Source organism: Strix uralensis, chromosome 6, assembly GCF_047716275.1.
Source record: "Strix uralensis isolate ZFMK-TIS-50842 chromosome 6, bStrUra1, whole genome shotgun sequence".
Lineage (NCBI taxonomy): Eukaryota > Metazoa > Chordata > Aves > Strigiformes > Strigidae > Strix > Strix uralensis.
The window spans coordinates 4,434,091-4,458,185 of NC_133977.1; the positions used below are offsets into that span (position 1 = coordinate 4,434,091).

The 24,095-nt window shown below is 44.3% G+C and overlaps 1 protein-coding gene and 2 long non-coding RNA genes across 6 annotated transcripts in view; 1 reads left to right on the forward strand and 2 right to left on the reverse strand.

Annotated features, from left to right (window-relative positions):
- Window positions 1-22,586, reverse strand: part of VWC2L (von Willebrand factor C domain containing 2 like) — a 53,867-nt gene extending 31,281 nt beyond the window's left edge. For 2 of the 4 annotated variants that reach the window (XM_074872575.1, XM_074872577.1), the window contains exons 1-3: window positions 21,964-22,586; window positions 19,406-19,872; window positions 1,004-1,133 (exon numbers count right to left, since the gene is read on the reverse strand). In XM_074872575.1, coding sequence (XP_074728676.1) covers window positions 1,004-1,133; window positions 19,406-19,816 — 541 coding nt within the window. In that variant the 5' untranslated portion in view covers window positions 19,817-19,872; window positions 21,964-22,586. Of the gene's footprint in view, window positions 1-1,003; window positions 1,134-19,405; window positions 19,873-20,544; window positions 20,569-21,963 lie in introns of those variants that run through there. The other 2 variants (XM_074872576.1, XM_074872578.1) reach the window with 2 other exon arrangements.
- Window positions 22,196-23,972, forward strand: LOC141945085 (uncharacterized). The gene is made up of 2 exons (XR_012629410.1): window positions 22,196-22,279; window positions 23,265-23,972. It is a non-coding gene; the product is annotated as an uncharacterized LOC141945085 (long non-coding RNA).
- LOC141945086 (uncharacterized) overlaps window positions 23,077-24,095 on the reverse strand; it is a 96,786-nt gene continuing 95,767 nt past the window's right edge. The window contains exon 2 of the long non-coding RNA XR_012629411.1: window positions 23,077-23,439. This is a non-coding gene — a long non-coding RNA (uncharacterized LOC141945086). The remainder of the gene's footprint in view (window positions 23,440-24,095) is intronic.

A 24,095-nucleotide genomic window follows, 5' to 3' on the forward strand; every position in this document is an offset into this window, starting at 1 on the left:
TATTTTTGGTATAATTTTCCAGGCCGGTCTTAATTTTGCCATTTCCTTTAGTAAAAATATTTTGCATTTCCAACTCTTTGCTTTTTCTCTGTCTTAAAGAGCAGAAAATGTGTTGAAAATGTTATTTCTTTGTAAACATTTTCATTTAGATCCAAAAGCAACCATTACTCTTATCCAGCAGCAGTGATGTATGTAAGAGGAAATATATATGGACAGTGAATTCTAAACACAAGAAGATGAGTCTAAGTAGCCATTTCTTGTATGTTAAGAAAGCCATGAAGAGGTTTATGTGAAGCTAGCTCACCTTTTAATCTGTCTTCATATTTACATTAGGAGAAAGGTGCTTTTCCAGAGACATATGTGTGGACAGGCTGCAGTACAAGACCAGGGAGACCTTCTTGGAAGCAGATTTATTTTCCAAAGAGGTGCTTTCAGTCATCCCAAAACCTTTCTTGAAAGTATTGCTGAATCAGACTCCAATTCATGAAATCGTTTCAGCAGGACAATGAGGGCCAACACTACACACACAGACTCCAGCACACAACTAACGACGTTACAGGCTTGGTGGGTGTCTCACTGGCCCCAACGAAAGTTTTTCAACTGATTTTGATGAGTTTTCCCCTGGTCTTAGGTGATAACCATTGGCTTTTTAATTTAGGGACAAAGACTCTCTCTTTTGTTATATGCTTGATTTTATGTTAGACTAATGAGAAAAAAACAAAGACATGAAACGACTATCACCGATATCAGGACTCAATCCTATGAAGCCTCACTCAAGTCAGCAATCCCATCAGCTTCAATGAGAAGACGCAGGCTGGGAAGGGCAGCCTTAATTTTCACAACTGCCACCTCATAACTGAAGCCCACGCACAAGGAGAAGTAACAGCCCCAACGCCAGCCTGTGCTGATGGAAGCAAATCTCCTGGCGATGCATCAGTAACAACATTTTCATGAAATGTTTCCTTTATATCTCTTTGTTAAAGCCAATACAGTACTTTCTTACCATTTTTGCAGACCGGACAACACTGTTCTGGTTCATAGACTGGGTTGACACACTCGGGAACTGCGCAGTCTGCTACAACACAGTGAACTTCATTGCTGGGCTCGCAGCGACACCATTCGCATGGCGAGGGCTAGGAACAAATCTAAAATTAGCCCATTTCCTCCTGTAGCTCACAAGTTTGCAACATTTCTATCTTGCCATAAGATAAACACATCACCGTTCAATACCTCTTGACTGCATTCATTCATCATGGGTAATACAAATGAACCTATAGGACAAAATAGCAACATCTGAAATAGGCAACCAGAACATTAGAAAAACCAGCAAGCATGATACTTGTTTTCCCAGAGAGGGTGTGGGGTTTTTTAGCTTTCATGCAACTTTAGGTCCCCCCTTTGTCAAAAAGACTGAGCTGAAGCCTCGTACCTCTGCTCTACCCATCCATTGTTATCTTACACATTTGGCCGGGAGCAGAGCAGTATTTTTGGAAGACCACAAGTGGTGGTTCACCCCAGGAAGGGAGGACAGGGTGATTTTTCCAGGTCATACTCATATCTCACGTAGATCAGCACTGCCAGCAAACCCCAAGCTGTCGGAAAGGTGCTGCTGGGGTGGCCTGTCCATCTGCCAGCCTCTCAATGTGCTTTCATTTCTGTTTTTCAGAGGAGAGGAGAATAGTGTTGTTCTTGGATGGGCAAAAACGTTTTATCCTGTGTTTGTGCAGCACCTGCATCAGGGGTCTGTAAGCACTCCCATAACATAACCATTTGATCTGGTCCTGGCCCCATTCCTGCCTGTTCCAACAAGGTTTGTGAGCAACTGCCTCACACAGAGTATGTAAATAATTAAGAGCCTGAATAATTCTGCTGAAGTCAGGGAGTTCTGGATTAAAGCACCCAGCTAAATGGTTTTGTTTCAGCTCCATCAATTCAAACAGGAATCTCTATCTGCCTCTTAACAGTAGAGAGCTGTCACTGTCTCACCCTTTGAAAAGCTGTGGAAATCTGAAAAATAGAAAGGTCAATGTTTTAAGGTTCCCAGTGTCCTTCTGTGTGTGGAAGTGCGATGGAAGGATGACAACAGAGCTCAGGAAGGAGAGTAAGAGAATTTGAAAGGAAAATAACTTCCTTTCAGTACCTGTAGGTTCAATACATAATTCCCAGTTCCTCAGCAACAGTAGGTCCACCACTAACACTTGAACGAGTAAATGTGGGTATTGGAAACAATTCTGCTTACTGTTGCACTGGTGGGAATCTGCAACAATGGGAATTCCTCCATATTAAATAAAAAAAGTGAGAGGCAAAGGAAAGGAGGATTCATCCCCATGTGCTTCAGACCCCAGTGATGCGTCACTCATTTCTACAAGACAGATACAACCTGTGAGTTCTGGTTCTGACAAGTAAAAAGCTTTTCAGTTCACCTCTAAGAAGCTCCATATGTCTTGAGTCAAATAATTTATTCCCAGGAAATCCATTTCTACCTTAAAATGCACTAATTAAAGCTTCTCTTGCTTTGTCTCAGCATCTGCAGTCTATAATTCCCATCACCTCTCATTTGCTCACGGCTTTGGCAATTTAGATAAAATCAGCACTCCTTGAGCAAGGGAAGAAGTCTGTGGAGGTGGAATTCCTCTCTCTAATTATCTTTCCTCATTCAATCCTGCTTTGATTTCTGTCTGAACCACCAGGAATCTAAATTCATTTGACTGACATTTCTTATTCAAGGCTATTTAATAAGAAGAAACAATACAGAAGAAAATAGACAGAACTATTTGCTGAGGGATCAATAAGAAAATTGCTGCTTTGTTTTTACTCATTTTAATCGCTAATTATATGGAGTAGTAGAACTAGATCTTGTGATTTGTGGAGGCTTTCACTGACATATCCTTCAGGACTTGTCCCCATCTTCACTACTACAGTGGCTGCAATGCTAAGAAATATGTGGCGTATTTCCAGAACTGCAGCCCAATCTACGGCTTAAAGATGATCAGCACAAGTAGACGATGCCCCTGAACGACTCTGTGACTGAGTAAATGAGACATGACATACACATCTTTTGCTTTTGCGTTGTTGGTGTAACCTGAAAATGACACTGTAATAAACCATGATGTTGCTTGACAATGAAAGCAGCTTTTCAGGAGGGAAGAGCCACACACAATTGAAGAAGGAAAGCACACCTCAGCGGTACAAGGAATGAGCAGCGATTTGGCATGAACAGCAAGACTTTTCTCAGCCACCTCCTCTTCCCCGTCTTAAAAGTTCAAGGCACTTGGTCTTGCCTCTAGGATCTTTGTCCATCTGACTAACTTCAATTGCCAGTGCCCCTTACTGTGGCTCTTACCCAGATGCTCATCTCCATGGCTGACTCCAGCCCTCCTGTACACTTATTTTATGAACGTCTAGGTACCTTCTCCCATGGGATGTGCTTTGGGATCTGATTTGCAAACCTCTACCCTTTCAGAAAGGATTTTGCCCCAGGCACATTGATTGAGCATCTTTTTACTGTTGTCTGTGTGTACTGCATCCCTGCTATCAATTTCCCTGGAGCTACCCTTTTTGAGGAGTAACTATGGGAAATTAGCCAAAAAAGTCCTCTGTTTATTTACATAGGCATTACATAGGCCAAGTGGCAAAATGACAAACTGGGAACCAGTAAGAACAGTGACCCAGTGAAAGATGTCCCAAAGTTTTGTTTCCTGATTCTACCTCATTTGCTCTTACTTTTCTCCAGATCACAGCAGTTACTCTTTTGTGGTCAGTGGTGTTCCCAGTGCTCTCTGTCCCAGTGCAAGTACTGCTCTCATGACTAGGAGCATTTCACAGGATCCACTAGGCTGCAATGTCAATCTTTGCAAGACCCAGAATCTGGATTTAAAGATTTATCCCTCATGGAAAAAGGGTGGTTTACAGTTTTGTAGCCACTCAAGTCCAAACATCAGCTAACACCAGTGCCTGAAAAGAAACTCTCATCCCTACTGAAAAACAAGGTTGAAAAAAATACAGAGGGTTTCTGAAGTATGGAGGAGAGAGGACACAAATCACAGGCTACGCCATTCCCACATGGACAATGCAAACGCTTTATTGGTGTCCCTTAAACTGATATTCTAGAAAATGTGTTAAGATTAAAGGATCACAAAAGGCTTGGGCCAGAATATGATTTATTCACTCCCCCTGTCCAAGGCAGAATAATCTCTTAGAAGCCTCTCTAGGGAAGGATTTGTTAGGAAGCATGTTGGTGCAGAAACATTCTTCTATCATTGTCCAAAAGGAAAGGATGTTCACGGTGCCCAGCAATAACACGGACACATGTCCACACAATTGCATGGTCCCTTACTGTTCAAGGTATGTTTTAAGAAATGCACCTATCATTAAAACCGGAGGAGCGGACTGGGTCCTTTCGTAGAAGGTATCAATGCAGCATTTTGACTTAGGAAAACTGGTGCAATGCACCTGAAATTCTTTTTCCCAATCTTCACTTACCACGGGGGTGAGAGCACTAACCCTCAGGTATAGTGAGGAAATATGTTCTCTGATGTTGTTGTCTGTGCAGGGGCCAAGTCGAGCTAAGCTGGTGGGATGAAGATGTGGCCAACATCTAACCACCATTCGAGGGCTTTTGAGAGCAGATGAAGTGGGACACAGAGCACAAAGAACCTTCTGAGTCTTAGCACTGATCCTGATTCACCTCTCCTTCAGCCATTCGCTTCAAAGACACCCAAACAAGCACAAGGATGTGGATGGACCCTGAACACCACTGTTTATAACCACGCCTAAGATCATGGCCCAACTTCTATTTCTCTTCTGTTCTACTGACATCAAGGAGCACTGTGACCCCAGGTTTGGTGGGGAGGGCAGGTTCATCCCCTGCTTCTACCAGGGGATGGCCCCATCCCACACAGCGAGGCAGCCAGAGGAAGGAGCCAGCACTCATTCGGTTGCGTGGCTGGAAATCCTTAGTCTCAGGTGCTGTCAAATGGGAAACATCTGCTATCAGCAGAGTTTGTTAACAAAGAAAGAAGGAAAATTAAAACAGAGAATAGAGAATACGCATGGCTAATAAAGATTTTATGTGCATGAACACATAATGATAAACTTGATAGATGATATAAACAAACAAACGAAAAAGGCAGCAAAGGAAACAGAATGAAAACCAAGATACACCGAGCAGGGGAAATCAGGAAGTCAAACAAGATGTAGATACCGTATCTCCTAATCTTCAGTCTTGCTCCCATACACACCAGCTCCCCACCATTTTCACCCTGGTTTTGGAAGCAAATGCCAGTACATGTAGGAATTATGATTGCTAGCATCATCCAGCTCCTCCTCACAAAAATAAGGCGCTCCCTCTCTTACCGGGTTGGGCACCACATGGGTCCTTCTTTAGTCAGCTACTAGGATTCATAAAACCACAGAAATTTCATACCTCTGAGAGGTTTACACTTGAGGGCTCCAGCAGGTCCTCAAGTCATCCAGAAGAATTGGTGGACAGACACAGAGACGTATGATCAAACAATTTTTCAGGAAAATAGCCTAAAATACTAATTCTTCCCAAACTTAAGGGAGAAGTGGAAAAAAGAAAATGGAAAATTGGATTCAGAACTCTGTGTCTAAATCCACTCTTATGTTTTTCTACAGCTGAAGAAATCTGAATCAAACATTTTTTCAGACCAAGGCAGCTGGTACAATCACACAAATAACCGATACACAAAACTTCAAGTTTTTAGGCAAGATCTTGCAAGAAGCTTCTGCAAGACCTAAGCTTTACTGCATCTGAGCCATGGCATTTAGTCATACAAATTCTCTCGTCCCATATACTTACTGAACCTCACCTGTATTTCACCCTTAGCTCATGCCTTGTCCACAACAACTACAGCACCCCGAGCCACCTCTCTGCTGCCCCAAACATGTGAGAGAATTTTCTAGAACATTTAGATTGCCCTGCAAAAGCTTATTACTGAGTAGTAAGTATTCTCCTTGAGTGAATAGAGAAAGCATATATATATATATGAAACATTATACTGCAGCCCTCCTCTTCCCTGCCTCCAATAAGGATTTCTCTGTCTATATGTCTGCTTGTCAATCACTCTTAGCTGCTTCTACACAAACATCTCTAGAGAGGTGGAAAGGGAGTGATTTACCTAAAACAAACAAAAAACCTCTGAAGATGACATCTGATTGATATTTTTTTATTTAGCTGTTTGTTCTGTCAATCAGAAGCAATTTTCCTCAGTTTTTGCTCTGCTGTCACACTCACCAGCCTAACCGTAGTTACAGGCGCACTCATTTCAGTCCTGTATGTGAGCTGACACCCAGCTCAGTGGAGATCTCAGACCAAGTTTTAAGGCTGAAGTTTCCTGTGATCTGCTGTGATTAATCCAGATGGCTTCACTCAGATGTGAGGTTTGTTTGAGGCTCATACTCCTCCAAGAGCTGGGAAAACAGTGCCCATTTTCCAAACAGCCTTCTGAGAGCAAAGTGTTATTTGGCACCTAAGTATTTCAAGAGCCAGTGGGTTTTATATCATTAAAACTACACAGACCTCTTACTCCTTGAGACTTCCCACTCTATGAATTTAGATGCCAGCTCCTGATTTCCTCCAGGCATGTTTAGCACAACCACTTCCTGAGACTTTGGACCTCTCCTCACCTTTTCCAGAAAAGGCTTTGAATTGTGTGGTACTTCCTTCATACCTGAGTTTTCAGCCTCAAGGAAGAAGGTTTACATCTTTGATGGAGCTAGGGTACAGGCTGCTCAAAGCTGCTGCAAATTCTTGCAATTGCCCTTTAGTCATCTATTCTGAGATCCTGTCACCAGGATTTATTGGGCTGTTCTCTTCCCCCTCCTTCCTACAGTCTCCAGCTAAGCCTGAGGAGGGTATTTGTACAAGAATGTCCCATAATCCCATACTCAAAGACTTCATCTCATTGACAAGGTCCCATGAAGTGGTCACATAAGGACCACGTCCTTGTGCTGCCTGCCTATTGCACAACAGCCCTTTACCATTTATACACAGCTACTGGCAAACAACTACAGAGCAATACAAACTTTACAACTATTATATCACAAATACTTGACATTTCCTTTGAGAAAGGAAATGGAAAGCTTCATGTAAGTGTTTACAACCATCTAATCATGTTACAATAGACATATACTTATCACCAGGCAGGGGCTGTTCAAGTTAGTAGAAGACAATCTAAGTATTTCCACTGAATTGAAGAGACCTCCTGTTGAGGCCTGTGATGCTTTTCACAGTCAAACAGGTATATTTACAAAATGGGCAGAATGAGTGGAGAAATCTGCTTGATTGACTAGAATTGGAAGTGGTGTATAACTAAGAAATTAAGCCAGTGGGCTTGCTTTCTGAGCCTCATGGAAACCCAAGGGTTCATCACACCTGAGCAAATGCAGAGCAGGTGCCAGGACCCTTGATATCACTGCAAGCCTTAATCAAGTATGTTAGCTCCCACGTCCTTTAAACACCAAAAAGGAAATGGTGCATAAGTATATGCCTTTTCTAGATTACACTGCAAAGGGAAAAAATGCTTTTCATGGTGGTTTTACTGAATACGGAGTTGCAATGCTTTCTCCCATTTTGAGAACAGGTTAGAAAAGGAAGTGCAAACCCCTTAAAAAGGAGATGCCATCATCTCCATTTCTATCCACGTCAAGGCAGTTTTGAATGCAGTGGATCTAACCTGGTACTTCTGCACACATTTGCCAGTACCCTGCCATAGATACAGATCCACTAGCTGTATCCACATGCACCTCCTGCCTACACATCCCCAGGAAGGACTGGAGTGTCCCATCCCCTGCGAGTGCTGGACACCAAGGGAAGGAAAGCTGAAAACCATTGCTGCTGCCAATCTCTCCATCTTTTCGTTTTCAAGAGACTGTGTGCCAGCACTCATATCACATGCAGCCTCCCCCCTCACACAGGCTCGACTGATAGCATCCTGCTCTATGCAGATAAAACAGCAGGAAAAGCAGAGCGATGTAAAGTGAAGTCTGTCAAATTGGGCACTTACATCTTAAGAGTAGCTGTAACTTTTAATGACACTAAGGACAATGGCAATTCTGATGGAAATGATTTTTGTAGGTACAGTTTCAGGTGGCGAATTTATTGGCAGGAAGTAAGAACGGGAAGAAAGTTAAAAAGGACCTGATGAATAAAATCAGAGGCAAAAATGGTTTCCACATTATGGCTGAGGTGGGAAGTCATAAACCAGGGGAGATGAATAAAAAAGAAACCGGGATAACATTCATTGAAGATACTCCAGGAGTCGAAATTAGAATCATTTCCATTGTTATTGAAATTGCCTGTGATCTCAGACAGATTAGCAGGAGATTGCAGGGAAGTTCAGAGAAAGCTTTCAACTGAGGTATTTTGCAGGTGCCAAACTGAGGAGAACTGGCTAGCTAGCGAGTTCCACCTGAAGGCAAGACTGAAATCAGCCCATTTCTCTTCTGGGTTGCTCCTTTGCCTTTACTACTAGCAGCGCATAAACATCCATCTAAATTGTGTTACAGTTTTGGTAAATGGCTCTTTTTTGTGTGTGCATGTGTGTGCGTCAATACAAGAACTTGCATGGGGCAAAAATTTCACTCATTTTTGTCACTTACTTAAAAAAAATAAAAATCATCCATCCAGCTAGTGGAGACACAGTATCAATTATGCTACAGAAACTGTAATGACTTGGATTTTCCATAGGTGGAAAGTTGCTCAAATAAACAATCTGGTGAGTGATTATAGATGAGTACAATCTCTGAAAACACCATCAGGTTGCAAATGATTTTGCAACAGGAAAAAAACTACTAAGTCATTAGATAATTTATTTGCAGGGAAAAACTGGAGCGGTATCCTACTTACATGGAGCACTACCAATACAAATGAACTGCGCCATTCAAAAATTGAAAAATGCTTGCACCATACTGCAGATCATCTATAAGAAGGAGCTGGCTTCCAACAAGCAGCAGAAGCCAATGCCGAGATCCATTATTTCTAGGGGACACCCCCAACAGGCACATAAGCATTGCTAATGTAAGACTGAAATGAAATGACAGATTTCTCACTCAGTTGAAAGAACGAGACACAAATACATTACTGAAAACATCTTCTATAAATGGTGACTCCATCCTACAGTCAAAGCAGCCCCATCACAGAGGTTGAAGATGACTTGCCTATTTTTTTAGCCTACAGATGCTGCTGCTCTCCACTCAAAGCTCGATTTTAGTTACACCTAATTGCTGCTTGTCTATTCACAGCTACAAGAGTCTTCCCAGCAGGCTGGTGACCAGGCATGGATTCTGGAGATGGAAAGGCATAAAGATGCTGTAACTCCCCCAGGTCAAGTATGCCCCTCCTCCCCTCAGCCTCAGACCATGCCTGTCCATACCTGGAAACATTATCCTTGCCATCCTGTTGTAAAAATTCCTGAGAAGGTACCACCGATCAGTAAGCCAGATGAAGGAGAGAAGCACAGAAGATGTGCCACACCATGGGTATCCTGGGCCCACAACTGATGATTCAGGATTGTGATGGCATTAGGAGCTTTGTACTCATATATTTGCTACGTGCCACACAACTTGACGGGTTTAAAAGGATCCTGGAACCACATCTGGATCTGAAGAGTGAGTCCTTCATTAGCTGATGAGAGACAGACAACCTTGAGCTGAGTCCTGGCCCTTTTTCCACGGGAGCTGTGTATCTGCAGTCTCGTGGTTGCTTTTCTCTCCCGAGAGCAGCAGTGGAGCTTTCTGTAACATGACTTTGCACTTCTTTCGTAAGAACTCTCTCTTTGCTTTGATATATGTCTCATTTTATTCCTTACAATAGTTGCACCTCACCTACCCTGGGGCTGAGGGGACTAGAGTTCTCTATTACTTTGGTGATAATTTTTATGGCTCTATTACAATAGTTTTTTAGTTCAAACGTGCCCAGTGCACAGGACTCCTTTCGAAAGGTTGCAGATATGACAGATGGGACTGTGGCTCCAACGTGCGATGCACAGCCCCATTCGGACACAGACAAAATGTTTGTGTGTGCTTCACATTTGTTAAGCTCCTTTTAATACCAGTCGGGAAAGCGAGCCCAGCTGGCAGCTTCCTGCTCTCCATTCCCTCCCTGTCAGCTCTTGCAATGAAGGAGCCTCATCTAGGAGAAAGCCTCCTGGGGCAGGGAGAAAGGAACCAAGGACTGGGTCAGAAAGGTGGTCCCTTTTACACATGTTTTCCCTATACCTGAATCTGCCATTTCTTTCTTCATTCACGCTGAAAGACAGGAGAAGGTGGTGAGATCAGCTCTAGGTACTGATAAAATACTGAATTTGTATTAAGGAGGTAGGTATAATACAACCAGCTTTGGATCTTGGTCCTATTCCTTCTCCTGCAGCTTTCTGTCTGGATCATCATATGCACCTTCCACAGCCACAGTACAGGTCAGGTAGATTTACACCAGTGATGGATTTGGCCCTGTGACTCTTTTACTCACCAGATAGCCAGATGATGGCAGTTTGGCTGAACTGAATGTGATCTGTGGAGTCAGTCTGCTTTGTCTGGAGACAAGCTCCGTGTCCCCACGCAGCTCAGGCAGCGGGAAATAATCACCCTGGCAGGTGACTCCCGGCTGGGCCATGGCAGTCAAGGGGAGGTGTGAGCTCCTCTTGCTGTAGGCCCCACACCGCAGATTTCAGTGCTGTATCACCCTCAGCCGCAGCGTTCTGCACAGTTTTGCACCTCTTGTGTGCTAAGGGAAGCTGGTCCCACCTCCCTGGTACTGCAGTGGGAGCTCCCGCGTCCCACCGTTACACCAATATGCTCCCTCCTTCCCCCCAAAGGAGCAGTTCCTTCCTGAATGCTTTGCTCTTGCTCACCTCTGCTGAACTCTGAATTCCCTCCAGCGTCAGAGCTGGAGACAAGAGCTCATTACTGATCTCCATTAAGTCCCTGTTGCTGTATTGCCTTTTTCTCCTCCCAAGGAAAGACATGTTGGCCGAACCCAAGTCCAAGGAACAATGTAATCCAAGGAGCAACGAGGAGCTGACTTGCTTTTTTCTTTACATTGCTGAGGGTACAGGAGCTCAAGGGTGCTGAGCACCCACAGTTAACATCTACATGCACATCCCCTTCTCCTTTGCTGACTCCAGGCCCTGCTTCAAGCAGTGAGTTGTGGTTGTATCAGTGGGTTAATGTGATGTCTGCCTGGGTTTGCTGTGGTTTTGGTTTCCTTTGCTCATGGGCTTTGACACCCGTCCTGTTTTCATTGTACTTGAGAGGCGGGAGAGGGGCAAACACATCACATCAAATACTGACTTGTTCCTGGTTGCTTTTTCTCTCTCATTCTCGACTATCTGTACTTCTTTGATAGCCTAACTTTTTACTTTCTGGCAGCTGGCAATGTGGATTAGGCTTCATGGGACCTCCCTTAGGCAAATCCCTATCTCAGGTAAGCATCATGCAAATTCCACAGAGGACTATCTAACTGGTACCAAACTTTACACCAGCGTAACATCCCAGTGGGCCACTTGCGACCCATAGAGCTGCAGCAGTTCATAGCAGCGGAGGACCTGCCCCACAGAATAAAGCAGCTCTTTACTAGCTGGCACTGTGGAGAAGGTGTTCTCCAAATTCTCCTGTCTGCCCCTTGTGTCCAGTTGCCACTGCTTAAACCCTTAGGAGGGAAGCCAGCAGGGCCTGGGAGGTTTCTGTCCCTCATGGGATGTTAGCACATTTGGTTATGAGCACAAGCTGGGAATGATGTGAAATGAAAATGGGTTTGAACATGTTATCTGCAATGAGAGAATATGCAGGGGTCTGCTACCACAGGGAGCACACTGGGTTAACCTTCAGTTAGAAAGGTTTTCCTGCCTGGGATGACCACAGTTAACAGACTGAGAGATTCCCTGTTTTGAGGAGCTGCTTCAAACCCTAATGCTCCTCCAAGCATACCAATTTTGTTATAATTCCCAAGGAATTACCTCTGAACAGTACAACAGAACAAAGAGTAAGGAAGCCTAATACTACATGCATTTTTATTTTGCAACTAGACCAAGCGTTGTCACTACATGACTTATCCAATTATAGTCTTAAAAACAATAACTAGGATAATTAGCTAATTGAGCATTATTTTTAATGAATGCAATTCAGCATAAAGCACATTCCAGTAGCAACAAACACACACCTGCACTTCCACTTGCTCTGGTAGGAAATGGTTCTCACCATTGACCTGTCAACATCTCTGTGGACTACATCCTTCTTCACAAGCTGACGACCTGAGGACCTCATGCTCAGCAGCCCTACAGAAACATCTTGGGTGGCAGAGATGGACATAGCTTTGGAGAGTCAAGGGATGAGCGTTTCTCTCCTTGGCCCCACTGAGCATTGTCTTGCATGATAATAAAGCCTCAGACTTGATTTTACCACTCTTGGAAGGAGCTGATAACAGTTGCACGTACTACACATCCCCTTTTCTAACAGCATGGCTCCAGCAGCAACGGAGGGGAAAGGAAGTGCCAGAGCCTCTTCTCCAGCTATGCAGCAATATCTCCCCTCTTTCAGTAGCTCTCTGGACAGCCCCCAATTCTGGAAGCAAGCAGAGCCGATGGGTTATTTCCTGGAGCAAATATCTGAAAGCCCAGCCACAGCTTTGGCGGCACAAATGTTGGGCACGTGTTAATTCCTGTGTCATATTTACTGGAAAAATACCATTCCCTTGGGCTTGCATGTACAGGCCAAATTCTGCACTGTGATTAAAACACTGGGGGCTTGTGCTTAATTCCAGGTGATTCTGAATCGTGCTGATGCTCAAGTTTTGGGTCTCATCTACTTCGATGGGGAGCTTTGAGAGAGTATGTGTGTAGCGAAGCTGGCACCACCAAGCTCTGAACTTTTGGGGCCTCCGTGTCTTACTGTGATCTGGGGAAAGCAACAGCATGGATTTTTTTGTAGCCAAATTCTGAATACGGCCCATCTTCTTTCACCTATTGTAATAACATACTTGTGCATAATGTAATATATATGTTATAGAATCAGTAGCTAAGTACATAACATAATTTAAAAAATAGCTATCACTACAGATCAATATGTGACATGCCTATCTATTTTAGTGTGTTTTCTTGGTACAAATTATGACAGAAATACAGTAAGTCAGTAATTTCAGATTCCTTTGCATAGACATTGTCACTGTAATTTTGCCAGGAGGGAGATAATAAATCGTACTTTTCCATCTGACTGATGTTCTGTTTCCCCCGTCTGATTTCAATGGCTGTATGCTATCTTCAGAACTGGCATTGTTCATGGCTCCTTTTATTAAAGCACAGGCACGTTATTGAAATTTCTTTTGTATTATGATTTTCTAGCCGTACATGACATTGCAGAACACACAAGAAGGAAAAAAAAAGCCCCATTTTTTTGAGTCATAGTAGAAAAAAAACCTGCTGCACACATCTTGAAGAGAAAAATGCCAGTATTAAAACAGAGGCCCCATACTGGTTAGTAATAATTTTCTTGGAATTCATGAGCGAATATCCGAAAACTATTAGTGATTTGGATGATTGGTTTAGTATACTACCAAAAGGTTTTAATAATGCTACTTCTTGCAATGATTAGCTTGCCATGATTTGAGTGCTTTCTGAGATTCACCAGGAAACTGAACACTCAGATAATAAGATGAGAAAAGTCAGTAAAGAACCTCATTTTTCCCCCAACTTTGTTTTTCTAGTGGCCTAAGGAAGCTCCTCAGATTTAAGGTGTCGTATCTCTGTTCTTTCACAGTGATATAAACCCCAGCATCCACCGTCCAAACCTGCAGCTGGGCAGTTCAATACGCCAGGGCAGGGCTGAGGGACCCTCAGAGCAGCCCACACTGCACACCCCAGGCACCGGACGGTTGCACACTTCTGCCCCTCACCTTCTCTTTCAACCCAGGGCTGCAAAAAACTCTTGGTTTTCACCTAACAGCATCATCCCATCAGTAATGCTCCAGGAACGTCCCAAGTGCTTCATTCATATTTGATAAGGTTGCACTCCCAGGCTGGGTAACTAGGGGTCAGAGCAAGGCTGTAGTTTGCACCACTTAATTTCTATTTCTGGCATGATTCTGGGGGTGGGGAATCACTTTTTGGTTTCATTGACTCCTTTTCTCCAGTGGCAGAATGGACACACTATTTCAGGGACTGAGAGATGCTGGGATAGCAGGGGAATACACTCTTGAATGTGCTAATGCCTTCTGATGAGAGGTCTTACTTTGTTAAGTTATATTGAGATAATTGCATTAATAAAAACACAATTAATTTAAATTTTTTAAGAGCATTAACAAAGGAGAAGGAGGTGCCACTATTCTGAAGAATGAGCTGAGAATTAGTATATGATAATGTTATGCTTATATAGTCCCTCATTTATTTTGGATTCTGATTATACCCTGAAGATCCCTATTAGAGCTGTGATCCCTACTGTGCAAAGTGCTGCTCAAGAAGACATAAAGTCAGTGAGATGCAGAAGCCCTAGCTGAAGGATTACAGATGATTTGTGGACAAAACAAAGCAATGAACTTAAAACATACAGTGGCAGGAAACATGGGAAAGAAAAATAAAGTAGGACTCCAGCAGTGAAATCCTGGCTTTTTTCAAGTCAGTGGAGATTTTGCCCTAGAATGAAGCTAAAATTTACCCTCTCCTGTTTTTGGTTTGTTTAGTTTTTTTTTTTTCCCCACAGTGCTGAGGCCTGCCCAGGGGTGAGGGTTGTTCTCCCATCCCTCCACACTCGTGCTTGATGCAAGGGACAAAGATTTGGGCATCATCTAGGGACTTTTCAAGCGAGGGTGGATGTGGGAGCAGTGAAGGTGGAAGGGGACGGGACAAGGAGGTGGAGAAGTCATTGTGAAGGGCAGACAGGTGAAAGGCAGCAAGCAGCAGAGGTTAAGCATTGTCAGAGCCAATGGCTAGAAGAAATTGCAGCTCTGTGCTTGGCAGAAAGCAGGGCAACCACTGAACAGCACCCAAAAAACGTCCTTGATGTTCAGAGCCGTTTTCAAGCTCAAGTTCACAACTGCAGGTTGAAGTGCTCTTCTGACCTGAATATTATCAGGAAGGCCAAGTTCTGATGCCAAAACTTCTTGTGTTCTCACCCAATGTCCTGCCAGGCAAATAGAGATATTTTATTGTTTGTGGCTAGAAAACCTCTGCCATTGACTTTGAGAAGGATGGCATCATGCTACCAAAACCCATGTCACCGGGACTCACTCTCCTGCAGGGACAGGGACCTGCCTGTAGGGTCTAAAATGAAGAGAATGTTTCAAGATACCAGCTTGACAATCTCTTGTGAGCCGGTCATTCATTTCCCAGCAATGGTATTTTGCTACAAATTCATACAGGTCCATAGAAAGAAGATTATTCCGGATATGACTATATTGGGTGATGAGAGATCTAGGAATTTCAGAAGTGATTATGGACTTTTCACACTGACAACCTAATCCTTTTCAAATGGCTCCCAACTGTGGCTACAAATGTACCTTAAACCGCACTGTAAATTGCATTTCTCAACTCTGGGTAGGCATGTGCTTTTCTCAGTAAGTTATGCAGGAGAGTAAAAACTAATCAGCACTTAGGAAAACTGTTGTCTCACTGACATTTGCACGATTTCTCCATAAGCTGCCAATGAACATCCATCACGCTGGCAGTACACTGTCTCCTTAAGTTTACATAAGCTGCTGTCTGGGAACATTCATTTAAAACACAACCATGTGTACTTAAAATAACCGAGACTGCTCTCTGAGTTGTTATTTGTTTGTTTTCTCTCTGGGCAGAAAGGGGAGGGTTAACAAGCTCCCTGAAAGATTTCTGCTAGTACAGGCGAGCTCGGAGCACTTGGGACTCGGACTTTAACCTCCAGGACTAAAATCGAAACACAGATGATGTGTGGGAGAAAAAGCAAGCTGCTAAGTGACCCCAAGAGTCCCCTCCAGGTCTCTCTGGAGAAAACGGAGAGACTGCTTGAGATTTGCAGCATCCTTCACACCTTCCCTGCAGCCACCGCAGCTGCCCATCACACTGCATTTGCCTCTGAGAGGGACTGGAGGAGACCTGAGAGACCAGATTTGAGGCTGACAAGGAGAGAAGTGGAAAATGAGGTTGGAAAAGAGATACAGGGATCCCAGTAAAAGCCACCAGACTTCCCTTTTCTCCTGCACACTGCTCCACAGGAGTCAAAATCCTGAACACTGGGCACCAATGTACATATTATACATGTTTGAGTCGGATCTTGATTCACATTAGGGACACCACATTGACCTTTTCTGCGTGGGTTTCCAGGTGGAACCACAGCCTCAGACGAAGTTGGGAACACGTCTCAGGCAATCCAAGGGGATGAGGCAGCTCCGTATGGGCAGCTGGGGCTTGAAACCCACAAAGATCTCCCAGGACCCATAACAGAGCTATGAACATGCTACATGGGGTTACTAAACCATCTGTCAGGGACACAAGGTTTTACAAAAGAATACAAGAAAAACTACTAATGGGTTTAGATTTACAATTGAACTTCAGTTCAGCATTTCATTTGTACGTGTTAACGATTTAGGGGCACAAGCATAAACATTTGGACAGCTGTCTAAGCTAGATGGCTTGTTGTTCATGTTTATATTTTGTGCTTAGGATTGTTATGAGTCAAAAAAATCAGAGGTACAAGATCAGTTCACTAGAAGAAAGCTAAATATTCAGAAATGGGCCTTTATAACTACTCCTTTACCCTGAGATAGTCATGGTTACTGTCAGTGGTAAGAAAAAAAAAGACTAAATCACATTTGGATTTCTCACCCCAACGCTAAACAGAAATCTAGAAATGAGAGAGGAAAATTCTCCCAAATGGAAACCTCTCACAGATTTTGATATCCTAGAGAAAAAAATTTCCTAGAGGAAAAAAAAAAATCCTAATTTGTGAAATTTCTACAAGATGAGTCAGTCCTGGCACACGCACACACAAACACAAACACACACTTGTAAAAGATTTTTAAACGGAGGCTAATTTCAGCTGTAACTAAGCAGTGACAAGCACTTCTACGGATGATGATTTTGATGAGCTACATATTACCAAAACTAAATTAAGTGGGTGAAAGGGTTATGAGCCCACATAAAACAGTACTTCCGTTTCCACTGAAAGCAGTCTGGTTTTGAGTCAGAACGACTGGAGAAAGCCTCTCCTCTTTGTCTTCAGTGTGTGTGGAATGGACTTGAGAAAGTTTACAGACTGCATAAATTCAACTGGACAAGGGAAGGGCAGAACTCAGAGCCTGTAAAAACTATGAACTGCTCAGAATTTCATCTGTGGAGTTAGCAGGTAAAATCTTTGTTCTGTTGAAGTAAACAGCAAAATGGTTCAATGAAGTCAAGATTTCACTTCATAGCAGCTGTTTCCTGCATCTTTTAGTTGTCTTTCCTATAGCATTTGTAAAGTCATAGTGCACAGATGCTTCTTTTTTTCCCTAAAAACACCCCTGGAAGTGCACAGTAATCTTCCACTGTCTGAATCTCTTCCACTACTAGAGGAGAAAAAGAATTTCACTATTTATTCTAGGTAAACACATAGTTTTCAAAAAAATTGGTTTCTGCCCTACTCCACAAGGTATTGACCTCTCAGCAAAATAGGTCCAGGTTAAAAGCTCAACTGTTAATTAAACTAAGATTGAAGGATCTCACATTAGTCCTGGACTGAAGGTTTCCATGTCCAAGAGTGGCATGCCACCATCTACTTTGTGTTTCTCAGAGGATACAGGAACTTCGCTTTCCACACAACACCCCACAGTTTTTGAATGCAGCAAACAACCAACCAGATTGCTCTAACACTCTCTAATACCCTTTCTCCCCTAAATTCTGTTTCTCTATCCTTTAATCACTTATCAGGGTGCAATTATTTCTTTCAGAAAAAGTGATTAGTACTTTTGTACTTCATTCATGTGAAAAAGATACTTCAATGAGAAGATCTATCTCATTATTCTACTGTTGAAATATCTCAGAGAGAGTCCTTATAACTTTCTCCGATTTCCTAAAATCTCTCCAAAAAGAGTCCTTACAACTCTCACCTGACCATGTGTCAGAATTACACCTAGGTGGGACACTTCACCACCTGACCACACAGCAGTCAAAATGGGACCACTGAAGCATGACTGTGGGATGAAGTTTGGCTAGGCTTTCGGAGGGCAAGAAGAAACTGTTATTTAAGCAGTTCACAAGATCAGCATCTTCACAGTCCTCAACAAAGCAAAGCAGAGAACAGGTTGATCAGGATGGCCCTCAAGGAGATGTTCCTCATATGTTTGTTTTGCCTTATCTCTGTGACATTAAACTGTCCTGCCCACACTGAATGATTGCAGTTACAGATGGACAGAAAAAGATGAACATAAACCATACATGGTAGAAGAAGGGCACTAAATACTACCTTTGCTGAAAATTACAGTATTTGGGAAAGAGGAAATCGTGATCTATGTTACTGAGAACTTGTGAAGTACACGGACCTATATGGAAGTATTTTTCGTTATCAGAAAAGAAAATAAATTGGCAAGTGTATAATGAGATCAGGCATAAAGCCGTGAAGAGTTATAGGCTGTTGTTAATTATGGAGGTACAAATCTTAAAGCCACATGACCTGGGAGAAAGCCACGTGACCTGGGAGAACAAACTTGTGTATACCTATTGCCTTTACAGACTCTGTTCTTCGTTGTGAAATGCTTTTTTCCGTAGAATTGAAAACATGCAATCAAACTCATTAGAATGAGAGAAGCAGGCTGTGTCAAGGGTAGTGGTTTTTGAAAATCTGGTCTTATTTTTAAGATATAGTCCAGAAGGATTTCTTTACAACATTCCTAATAGGAACTCAACCATTACAATTAACCCCCATAGTTCTCATTACTTGAGATGGCCATCTGCCTAGGAATTAATCTTCTGCCATTGTAGACAGCCTTATCACAGTTGAAATGAAAATATTAAATATAGCTTGCAATCTCCTTACTTACATTCTCATACAGTTATGAGTAACAACTCTCAGTACCATGCCATGGATTTTTGCTATCCAAGTTGGAAAACGGGTTCTTAAAAAGCACTCAGTATTTGTTTACCACCACTTCTACATGGTCCGACCTGATTCATGCTATGAGCAAGGAAGGAGGTTGTCCGGAGTAGCAGATTCAGAGGGCTGGCATTTCACACGGGGGCTTCTGACTGACCACTGGCCCTCAGTGAGTGCACATGAAGGGGGAGGTGGCAGCTTTTACATTAGCCAGACCTGCATCACAGCTAAAAAGGACTTCAGCTTTAGCATCAATTAGTAGAAGTAAGCAAATACTGAGTGCCTTGAGAGTCCCCAACAGAAAGACAATTCCCATAGCGTACTAGTATTAAATACTGAAGAAAAGGCTTCATACCTTAAATTCCTCCAAGATTTTATAATTTTTCCCATGATATTCACAAAAGTTTTTCACTTCTTTGCATTCTGGACAGCATCCATTGTGTTCCACTTTTGTACACTTTGGGTGGATTTTAGGGCATTCTGGTTGATCGCAAACAGGTCCATCCTCAGTACAGACACAGGGACAGTTGGAATGTCCCGGGAAAAAACGTTCTCCCAGTTTGTACACAAAGCCACTGTCATCCACACAGCCCTTCCCTCGGTAGTCATCAAAGATCAGATTGTCATTACTGGACGTCTGGTCCCCTTCATCGGCAGGGTAGTCTTCATGATTGATGGCGGCTGGAGTGACCAAAGCAGGGATTACAAACAGAAGTATCCAGGCTTCATGGATATGAAGAGCCATCCCCCTCCTCAGCTTCTCCATGGGATCTCAATGCCCGATAGAAACAGCTGCTTCCATAGGGAGACCAATGTTGTGGTCTGAAAACAAATATTTTTAAGTGAGAACAAACTCAAAATTCTAAGGAATATTGACTTACAAAGGCCATAGTTTCAACCAGCACCCAAGAAGAAATCAGTGCTTTCAAACTGCACAGATAACTATTGCTGTTTCATTTGAATTAAGCCTCTTCTCAATTATTGTTAAAGAGAATAAAGCATATGAAATACATAAATTAGACACACGTGCCTGGAAGCATTTGCCCACAAAATGTCTCCGCAGAAATGGTGCCTCACAGAAGCATCTAATTTTTACTTTCCTCATTCGTGCAGTTGAGTTTTCTGATGCACCAGAAATTAAACCAGCTGCCTGAAATCGCATGGTGATGGGCAGCTCAGAGGGATCTGAACCCACGTTTAAGCATGGTCTTAACCTCCTGCTGTGGCCACTGTCCCTCTGTGCTACGTATGGCACGCAGCCCACTTCATTAAACTGAGGTGGGAAACCTGAGTTGAAAAATGAGATAAGCATAATCTGTAAGTAGATCTGCGTCCAACATGAAAGATGATGCTGGGTTATACCCGGTCTGCGAGAGGTGGAATAGTACAGAATTTTATATACAGCATTTCTGAAGAGGGACTACCTGGGCTACCAACACAGCCCAGCCTGTGGCAGGTACGTGTAATCCCGACAGAAGCAAAGATGTAATTCACCTTCTCCATTATTCAGCATTTCAGTAACTCCCAGAGAGAAACGCGGAGAGCAGGATGCTAAATGCCTGTGGAATGCATGGAGCCGCTGAAACGTGTTTGTCTGATTAAGCTGGAGCCTTTCTAAAACTTTGGGAGCGATGCGGCATGGCCCGACCTCTGGAGAGCTCTGCTGAAGCGGCGGGGCCGAGGATGGACCCAGCGAGGGAGAGGAGCTCTGCAGGGCCCCCAGGGACAGCCAGCGCCGGGCGTGTGGCTTTGGGTGTGCTATTGGCTGCCCATGGTGCCACATCACTGCCACCAACACCCCGTCCTGCCGGCACGGCCACCAGCGGCCAGCGCAGCCCCAGCACCAAAATGGTTTCTGACCTCTCTTAAGAGAACTGGGCAAAGTATTAGAGGAAACTTTTAAATGAGGAAGGATGGAGGCAGCTGCCGGCACAAAAATGGACTGTTTGGGTGTGTGTGTCATTGCTTCTCTTCCTCCTTTCCCACAGCGTGCACACACAGATACACACAGTATATACAAACATGCACTAACCTACACACACAGGCAAACACGTCCTCCCCCTCCACCTCTCTGGGAGATATTTTTTATGTATCGGGATTTCTGGTGGGCTGCAGATGTTCAGCAATTAATTCTCCCTTAATTGAAGAAAAAAGGCAGCAGCAGGAGGAGAAAGCTTTAATCCTAGAGAAGCAGCTAAGGGATCCTGTTGACAAAGCAGTTTTTCCAAAGCCACAACAGAGGGAGACACCGGATATTACACAAGCTTTATCAAATTCAAAAGATATCTTCTTAATTGAAGTACTAGCTACGTTTCTATCACAAGGACTACGCACCCTGTTACTACTAATCAGCAATATCTATTGTAACATGTTGTTTGGAAATAAGTGGTTCATGCAGATACGGCTGCTTTGCGTATCCACAGAGTAGAGAATCTCGCCCACCTAAACGCTACAGGTAGGTTGCAACATTGCAGATTGGTGGGCATTTGGCGGGGGGGGGGGGGGGGGGGGGAGCAGAAGCAGATGAAGTAATTCATGTCTGAGGAAATGTGATGAAACAATCGAGAGAATCTGTTGAAGTTTGATGAAGAAGCTCTCCAAATTATTTTAAAAAAAAAAAAAGTTCTCCGAAGATCATAAATAAAACCACTGTATTTTGCTACAGCATCTGAGATGTCCCACGGCAACTCACAAGCGCTGGGCTCCGCGGCGGCGCTGGAAGGCAGACAGACTGCAGGCGTCTTGCACGGACAGATTTCAACAAGTAAACAAATGCTGCTCAGCTCAGAATTAGTTTACAGCCGAACTTTCTCATCATTTCTCATCATGAGAGAGGCCGGGAACATAGGTAAGTCTCCGAGTAAAACGCTTCCATGCGCCTTCCCTCACCCCAAGTGAATAATTTACACTTACCTAATCAGGCTCGATCTGAACGCTGGAAGGGGTCACAGGCCAACATGGACTAAAAGGTTAGAGAGAGATTAGTGCAAGCAGTTCCTCCTAATCACATTTTCAGTGTTGACTCACGGACAATCCCTTTTCCTCCACCTCCCATCGCAGAAGAGGGGAGCGCGGCAGCCCGGCGAGCACAACCTGAGCATTAAGCTTTAACCCGGTGTTCGGATTCAGAGCGAGCAGCGGCGCGGCGGTCCGGAGGCAGGGATGCCGCGGAGAAACCCCGGTGCCAGCAGCACAGTCATCGCCGCCAACTTGGGCTGGATTTCCTCAGGTCTTGAGGAGGGGGGGGAAGAGAAAAAAAAAACCCATATATATCCCCTCCCTATGCCCAGCGGATCTCTTGCGAGCCTAGATTTGCCACGGCGGGGGAAGGGAAGGGGGGGGAGAGGGGGCTGGTTAGGCTGTAGGCAGGCGGGAGAGGGAGGGCGGAGGAGCCCGGCGGGCGAGCGGGCGGGCCCCGCTCCCCTGCGGGGACCCCCCCGGCCCGGGCATGCCCGCGCCGGGCCGCGCAGCGCCGCGCCCCCTGCCTATTAGTATTATAATTAATTTTTTTTTTTTTTGGAGGGGGTGGGGAAAGAAAAAAAGGGGAGAGGGGGAAAAAAAAAAAAAAATTCCAGCGGCGGAGCGCTCCGGCGCCGCGGGCCTCAGCGCGGGCGCGCCATGGCGCGGAGCGGCGCGCTTTCCCCGCGGGCGGCGGGGTTTCCGCGGGGCACAGCGCTGCTGCCGCGTCCCCGCTCCGCCGCCGTGGCGCGTCCCGGCCAGCGGCGCTGCCCCGCCCGCAGCCCCCCCCCCCCCCCCCCCGCACGGCTCGGCTCGGCCCCGCTGCCCGGCCGCCGGCTTCCTGCAGTAAAAAAAAATCCCCGGTGGCTGCATTATTAAAACTTCACATCTTCCCCCGGGCTGGTGCCGGAGAAGGGGCGCCCTGCTCGCGTGTCTCGTGTTACATTAAAAATCAATCTCCTTGCAATTCGTCTGCTCAGGCATTAGGCGTCATCGTAAAGCTATTTCTCCAGAAACCACCAAAAGAGAGATTCTTGATGTTCGGAAAAACACAGTGTCAACAGAAAGAGGGAGAAATTGGGTATTTTATTTGGATAAAACGCAGAATAATACTCCTCTCGGGCGATTGTTCCCACTGCAAATATTAGCTATGAAAACAACTTCACTAAGCCCTTGCTGCTATGGTGTCAAACCGTTTTTTTTTCCCGTAACACCTTGAGATTAAGGTTACGTTAAGGAGCTTGCTTGGTCCTCAGGTCCAGAGACACACGGTACCGCCGGCACCCCCAGAAAGCAGCTGCGCTGCCCGCCGATGGAAGCCAACGCTGTGCACCTCGCCGCCGTCGTGGCCTCGCAGGCCGGAGAGCTGCCCACGCTCAAGTTGCAGAACCTTAATGGATCCATCGCTGCTCGCCAGAGCCACGACATGACCTGAAATTCAGAGGAAAGTTATCGAGGTTTGCCAGGGCAAGGCAAGAGATTGTCGCTTTAAAGATTGATCTTTAAAGATTAAACATGCATACTCCTGTTTTCTGAGATAAAGTATCAGAAAGTTGGACAGATCAGTAACAATGAGATTGGATTTGGGAGTGATTAAGTGAATCTGGAGACTCCGGCAGGCTACCCGTTAGGAGCACAGCTATTTTACTTACATTCGGATACAATCATTCAGAACCAGATTCTGACACACGGACTGAGCACTGGAAAAGTTGATGCACTTCTGATACCTGGAGGTATCAGCATCAGAGCATGCTCTTAACGCTGCTTTTCTTGAACAGCTCTGGGAGAAATGGGGATGTGGGTTTTCAACTGGATTTCAAGGAGGTCAGGCATCTAACTGAACTGAGTGCCTTGCTCCCTTATATCCTTGTGGAAAAAACAGTGATAATGAAATTGTTAGTATACAATTGGGTCTAACAGTAGAAAAAATAAAAGAAAAAATAAAACCTCAAAAAGGTTCTAAGGAGTTCCCAGTTTCCATGTGTTTATTTTTGAACCAAGCAGACTGAGTTTCATCACTCTGAAGGAGGCAGAATGTGTTTATAAGTTTATTCTCTTCCTGCTTAAATAAAAGCAGAGGTAGCAGA